This window comes from Pundamilia nyererei, unplaced genomic scaffold (assembly GCF_000239375.1).
Source record: "Pundamilia nyererei isolate P.nyererei 1_Seehausen unplaced genomic scaffold, PunNye1.0 scaffold00365, whole genome shotgun sequence".
NCBI lineage: Eukaryota > Metazoa > Chordata > Actinopteri > Cichliformes > Cichlidae > Pundamilia > Pundamilia nyererei.
Genome location: NW_005187766.1, coordinates 201856 through 209183, shown reverse-complemented (window position 1 = coordinate 209183; position 7328 = coordinate 201856). Strand labels below are relative to the sequence as shown.

The 7328-nt window shown below is 48.3% G+C and overlaps 1 protein-coding gene across 2 annotated transcripts; it reads right to left on the bottom strand.

Moving 5' to 3' along the window:
- LOC102198964 (zinc finger protein 605) lies at positions 1–4293 on the bottom strand. Of its 2 annotated transcripts, none has more exons than XM_005752549.1 (8): positions 4125–4293; positions 3284–3727; positions 2521–3061; positions 2391–2451; positions 1347–1490; positions 1137–1273; positions 908–1031; positions 1–232 (listed from the first exon to the last, which is right to left on the bottom strand). In XM_005752549.1, the coding sequence occupies exons 2-8, from the start codon at positions 3674–3676 to the stop codon at positions 79–81; spliced, it is 1554 nt and encodes a 517-aa protein (XP_005752606.1). In that variant the 5' UTR covers positions 3677–3727; positions 4125–4293; the 3' UTR covers positions 1–78. The 2 variants fall into 2 exon arrangements, with proteins under 2 accessions (XP_005752606.1, XP_005752607.1); XM_005752550.1 differs by having other exon boundaries at positions 1137–1270; positions 4125–4291.
- Between the last annotated feature and the right edge of the window lie 3035 nt (positions 4294–7328).

Genomic DNA, 7328 nt, shown 5'->3' with positions numbered 1-7328 from the left:
TTTTTTCTAAGCTTTTATTTTCATTAAAAAAGTCCACAAATAAAACTTTGTGCCGAGCCCCGTCACACCAGCGCATGTTCAGAACGCAGCTTGCTGGGAGGGGGTGTGGTGTCTGCGGACATGTCTCAGCAGCAGCTGGCGGTCCGGGCTTGAGTAGTCGCACTGTTGACATGGGAATGCCTCACCAGTGTGATGGCGGCGAGCATGGAGATCCAAACTCTTCTTCTGGATGCTGTTGAGAATAACAAAAACAGGGCTACCGATTGCTTTAGTAATCTATCAGTTTTTCCACAGATTAATCAGATCACACATCAATACTGATCAATAATGAATCCTGACACAGGTGTTTCAGGACGAACTGCTCATTGGTTTCCAAACTGCAAACAACATCCGTGAAAACACAGATAAACCCTTCGATTTATGAGTCACATTCAATTTAATTTTCTATTATTCGAAATACGGGGCAGCACGGCAGCACGGTGGCACGGTGGTTAGCACTGTTGCACAGCAAGAAGGTCCCGAGTTCAATTGCACCATCAGGCCGGGGTCTTTCTGTGTGGAGTTTGCATGTTCTCCCCGTGTTTGCGTGGGTTCCCTCCGGGTACTCCGGCTTCCTCCCACCGTCCAAAGACATGCAGCTTGTGGGGATAGGTTAATTGGTTAATCCAAATTGTCACTAGCTGTGAATGTAAGTATGAATGGTTGTCTGTCCCTGTGTGTTGGCCCTGCGACAGACTGGCGCCCTGTTCAGGGTGTACCCTGCCTTTCGCCCTATGACAGCTGGGACCCTGAAAAGGATAAGCGGAAGCGAATGGATGGATGGATTATTCGAAATACTTGAGCAGCAGAGTTTGTGGGAGCACAGGTGTGCGCCAGGTGTGTGTCAGGTGCGTGTCAGGTGTGTTACCTGCTGTAGTCACAGTGCTGACACCTGTATGGTTTCTCCTGGCTGTGAGTCCTGTAGTGTCGGAGCAGAGAGCTGCGATCGATGGACGCATACGGACACTCTGCACACCTGTACGGCTTCTCACCTGAGATCACACACGGGACGCACAACGTTACCTGACAGTCACATGACAAGGGCTCTCAGCTTTCTGTGTGTTACCTGTGTGAGTCCTTGTGTGTGTGTGTGTTACCTGTGTGAGTCCTCAGGTGTTGCAGCAGTGAGGCCTTCAGCCGGCTGCTGTAGGAGCAGTGAGGACAGGTGAACGGTTTCTCTCCCCCATGAACGCCCAGGTGACGCCTCAGAGTCAGTTTAGAGGAGAACTTCCTGCTGAGAAGAAATGCCATGACATCACCAGGTCATGTGACTCTGTGCAGTGAGGGATTATGGGTAACGTGGTTACCTGTGGCACAGCGAGCAGCTGAAGCCCATCTGCTTCCCGCTCTCTGCTGTCAGCTGCTCGCCGTCTCCGTTCGTCCTCCTTGTGGTTTTCCTCGTGGTCTCCATGGTGACCGGCCGTGATGCGGCCCGAGCTCTGCTGGCCTGCCTGAAAACAAACACGCACACAGGCTGTGTTCCGATTGGCTGACAGACATTCAAACTGGTTTTTAATCATTTCAGATTCTCTTAGTTCATGGTTTTCCTCCCACTTTCTTAAAGTCAACAGCAACAACTCGGAGCTTCTCCCGGTCGGCTCCAGATGATGGCTATCCAGAGCTAACTGTTTTTCTGTTACTATCAAGAACTCATCAGTTTCTACCTCTCCCTCTGTGAAAAGTTTGGCTGTCATTCTTGACAGTGCACTATCCTTTAACTCTCACTCGCTCAGCATATTTCCAACTCCGCCCCTTCTTCACTCCACATGCGCCTGCTACCCTCGTCCACAGTTACCTGTCGGATCGACTACTGTAACTCGCTCTTACACAAAAATCCATCAACAAGCTTCAGCGTGTCCAGAACGCTGCTGCCCGCATTATTACTAGGACTCACCACTATTCTGAAGCAGCTTCACTGGCCGGCGGTTAAACTTCGCATTAATTTTAAAATACTCCTCTGTACATTTAAGGCAATTCATTCTCTCCACCCACCATACCTCTCTGGTTCGGTACAGATCTCCATCCCATCCTGGTGCCTCAGATCCTCCTCTTCCTGTTCCTTCCTCTCGTCTTGTTTCTATGGGGGACTTTTAGTCGCTCTGCGCCTCCACTTTGGAATCCCCCCCCCGACCTCAGAAACATCACCTCATTCCCTTTTTTTAAAGTCCACCTTCTAAACCCACCTGTTCAAGACAGCCTACTGTAGAGAACCTCTCCATGCTCTTAAACTTTCTTTTATTATCACGTTTATTTCCTGGTTTTATGCCTCTTTTATTTGCTGTACAGTGTCCCTTTTAAATAAAATGTATTATTATTATTATTATTATTATTATTACTATTGTTATTATTACCTGTCAAGAAGCTCCGCCTCCTTACGCTTTGCACGTCCAATCAGCTGGCTCCTCCATCCATCTGCAGAAAACTGATCAGTGTTAGTGTTCTTATTGATTACTGATCGATGGTACAGAGCTGGGCACTCACTGTGTTTCCGTGGTTTTTCAGGAGCGCTTCTCAGCGTGCTGTTTTCGAACTTCCTGTGACAGACCGCCACCGCGGTTTTCTTCTTCTCTTCCCGCTCCCTCCTCCTTTTCCTCCTCTCGCTACAGCGGCTCCTCCAGTGATGCTCCACCTCCTCCCAACTGTCGGCCATCCAGTTGCAGCGCACGCAGCCGAAACCGCCGCTGGCACGGTGTGACCTGACATGGATATCAAGCAGCCGCCGCGACGGCAGTTTTAATGGGCAGAGCAGACACAGCAGGCTGGGGGGCGGAGCCTTCGCTTTGTTGTTGGCACTGCTGTCATGTGGTTGCGTGAGCTGTGTGGACGGTGAGGAAGAAGGAAGAGGAGGAGCTCTGACTGCAGAGATCCGACACAGCCCAAGGGTCATCAGGTGGGCGGACTGCGCCAACTCCTCCTGGGAGGCGGGGGTGTCGGCCAGAGAGGATAAAGTGCTCCCCTTCAGAGTGAAGATGGAGGAGTCCTCCTCCTGCTCCTCTTCCTCTTCCTCAAAGAGTGTGGTGACCTGCATTCAAACCACAAGATTAAGGTGTGGCTACCAGGTGTAAGGACACCTTCAGAATAAAATAAGATAAATAAATCAAAAAATAAATACATTTCAACTTAATTTGAAAAGCTAAATCATAAATAACCGTCTGACTATGAACTTCATATTGTTTCACCTTTTAAAATAAAAGCTCAAAATCATTCTGTTCTCTGTGTGTGTGTGTGTGTGTGAGGTTATCACCTCACAGGTGTGGGCCACCTGCAGCCCGCCCTCACTGCTGATGTCACAGGTAGCCGGGCTCAGGTTGTCCAGCATGTTGTAGAGCAGGAAGTCCTCATCTTCGTCACTCTGCTTTAGCTGATAGGGTGACGCTCCCTGCTGGAGCCCCGCCTCTGCCCCGTCCAGATAGGCGTTGGGGCGGTGCGTGAGCAGCAGGTGGCTGTTAATGGAGGCTTTGATGCCACAAGTGAACTGACAGAGCTTACAGCGATAAAGCTCCACCAGGAAGGACTCCACTAGCCCCGCCCCCACGCCCTCCACCTCAGCACAGTACAGGCTGGAGCTCACAGCTCCGCCCCCCAACTGCAGGGTCACAGGGCTGATGTCACGGTACCGCTGCTTCACCCACGACATCGCTATGACATCACCATGACATCACGGTGTGAGGTCCGTCCTTTGGCCCTGCTGGGACACAGTCAGTGTAAATAGGATTTATCTCAAAAAACCGCCTGAATTCAAACACTGACCAATCAGAGCGCAGCAGAACCGAACATCCGTCCAGATATCAGCAGCAGTCTTCGTTATGCTACTTTATTCCACAGTCCCAGTACTCTGACTACTCTGAGTACTTAGAGTACCAACCCCTCTGCTTGATGACGAAACGTACGTTAAGCGGAATGATTGGCTGATCTAGGGCAGCGCGTTCGCCGTCCGCTTTAGCTAGGCTCGCGCGGGAAATGCAAAGACGCGGAGAAGGCTAGCAGGCTAACGGTGTTTCAGAGCAGGAACGAATCGATACGTCACTAATAGATCAATAAATGAGCTCCCAGGTGAGACTGCGGAGCGTCTCACTAAAACTCACCTGCTCCTCTTTGTTTACATCCGCTCCTATTTCTTCTTCTACGGCTTATTCGGCTCCTCGGAGCCCGCGGCCGCTCTGCTGCCCCCAGAGGAGGCTTTAAAATCGACAGCACAGAACTCAGGCGAGAGCACGAACCACACCGGCTCCCTGTTTTCAGGATTACACAAATCTGTCGGACGTCACACTGTTCAGATTATCAGATTACATGAGATTAACTTCAGTTCACTCTTTCACAATAAAAGCTCCAAATGTTTTGTTTGTTTTAGTTTAAATCTGGCTTTTAAGTCCAGCATGTATCTTTATAACATTTATTTGTTTTTATGTCAGATGATGCTGGGGGGGTCACATGTCTCTATGGTAACCATATGCGTTAACAGCAGAAGAGAAATGAGGAGAAAATCAGGTCACGTGACCTGGCTGTTTTTTCCTGTCTAACAGGAAGTGTTTGACAGACGTCAGTGAAACAGGAATCAGCCGCATAGCGTGACAGCAAGTTCACACTGTGCAGTGTTGCATGACAAGCTGTGACCGCACACTCACAGACACATACACACGTGTTTGCCCACGTTGGTGGTCCTCAGAGCGCTTCTCTCTGTTACATAATCAAGAAGGTTTATCCATAAACACCAGGAATGTCTTAAAGACATAAAGACCTGGATGGCCGCTAACTTTCTGCTTCTTAATTCAGATCAAACTGAGGTTATTGTACTCGGCCCTGAAAATCTTAGAAATATCTAACCAGATTCTTACTCTGGATGGCATTACCTTGGCCTCCAGTAACACTGTGAGGAACCTTGGAGTCATTTTTGACCAGGACATGTCCTTCAATGCACATATTAAACAAATATGTGCAACATTGCTAAAGTCAGAAATATCCTGTCTCAGAGTGACGCTGAAAAACTAGTTCATGCATTTATTACTTCCAGGCTGGACGACTGTAATTCATTATTATCAGGAAGTCCTAAAAACTCCCTGAAAAGCCTTCAGCTAATCCAAAATGCTGCAGCAAGAGTCCTGACAGGGACTAGAAAGAGAGCAGATTTCTCCTGTTTTGGCTTCCTGTTAAATCCAGAATTCAAAATCCTGCTCCTCACATACAAGGTCTTAAATAATCAGGCCCCATCTTATCTTAATGACCTTGTAGTACCATATCACCCTATTAGAGCACTTCGCTCTCGCTCTGCAGGCCTACTTGTTGTTCCTAGAGTATTTAAAAGTAGAATGGGAGGCAGAGCCTTCAGTTTTCAGGCCCCTCTTCTGTGGAACCAGCTTCCAGTTTGGATTCAGGAGACAGACACTATCTCTACTTTCAAGATTAGGCTTCAAACTTTCCTTTTTGCTAAAGCATATAGTTAGGGCTGGACCAGGTGACCCTGAATCCTCCCTTAGTTATGCTGCAATAGATGTAGGCTGCCGGGGGATTCCCAGTGAATCAGGCTCAGTCCCTCCCTAATCCTGGTTCTGTTTTAGAATAGAATAGAATAGAATTCAACTTTATTGTCATCGCCCATGCACAGGTACAGGGCAACGAAATGCAGTTTGCATCCATCCAGAAGTGCTTTAGTGATATAGATATATTACAATATATATTAGCAATAATATAGATATGTGAGTATATTACAGAAATGGGTCTATTATGTTATAATGTACACAGTATGAAGTATGTTGTGAATATTCTATAACTATAAGTATGTACAGGCTGTAGTGAGTACAAGCTATGTACAGGATATGAACAGGATATAAATATGAAAAACTATACAGAAATCTGAGATATACAGCTATACAGAAATGGGAACTATGCAAGTTGTAGACAGTTGTAGGATTAAAGATTATCGTATGTACAGAATGATTATTTACACAGAGCTATACAGTAGTGCAGTTAAGATAAGTGAGGGTGTAGATAGTTTCTACAGAGGCTATAAAGTGCTGGTGGTTGTGAGTGGTGGTTCAGTCCATGTTATTGTTGTGTGTTTGAGGGTACAGTTGTCCATTGTGGGTGTGTGTGTTCAGTCCATGAGTTTAACGTGGGTCAGATGTCAGGAGGCAGAGTTCAGGAGTCTGACAGCTGTGGGGAAGAAGCTGTTCCGGTACCTGGTGGTCTTAGTCCGGAGGCTCCTGTAGTGCCTCCCAGAGGGCAGGAGGGTGAAGAGTCCATGTGATGGGTGACTGGGGTCTTTGATGATTTTCCCAGCCCTTTTCAGACACCGCTTCCTGTAGATGTCTTTTATGGCAGGAAGTGGTGCTCCGGCGATGCGCTGGGCAGTTTTCACGATCCTCTGCAACGCCTTCCGGTCCGAGGCAGAGCAGTTCCCGTACCAGACTGTTATACAGTCTGTTATACAGTTTTAGAGGGAGTTCTTCTGCCTCACTGATTGCGGAGGGGGTGGTGTGGATGTTGGGGTCATCTCTCTGTACTGGGGGTTGTTACCTGTCAGTATGAAGCACGTGTTGTGCACAGGTGACATGACGTGAACTGTGTCCCGGTTTTGTGCTTTCACAGGCTGAAGGTGTGCAGGAGCCCTTTAAGGTAATGTGCTCACAAGTCACGGAAACTGCTGCCAGTCTGTGTTTGTCACCTTAAACAGGAAGTAGAGATAAGCAGAGAAGAACAACATGTTCAGTGTGTGTGACCACAGATACCTCAGTACTACTACCACTCCAGCTGGTACAACACTTCTCACTGCAGACGTGAGGCACCGTGTCGGCCCGGAGCGAGGGGGGGAGGGGGGCGTTTAGGTCAGAGCGAGACAGTCGTGGGTTGTCTCTGATATTAGGGAATGTTTGTTGTCATGGATACAGTGGTCGGCAGGCAGTGAGAGTGATGTTTGAAACAGGAAACGATTTGAATGTGTGTAGTTTTGGTTCAGCGTGGCAGGATGATTCATACAAAGCCCAACAAATCTGACCCCCCCCCCCCAACACTTACACTCATTCTGGGAAGAAGTGTGCTCCCCTCCAGGTGCACAGACCAGGGCCGAATGTCATCATTTCTTCAGTGTGTTTAGCTTTAGCTTTGTGACTTTGTTGTTTTTAAATATTTGTTTGGGTGGCTTTATTTTGAAGGCTACAGTGAAGAGTGACAGGAAAGCAGAGGGACGAGATGCGGCAAAGGGCCGCGGGTTGGATTCAAACCCAGGCCGCCCGCTCTCAGCCATGCGGCATGCCCGCTCTCAGCCATGCGGCATGCCCGCTCTCAGCCATGCG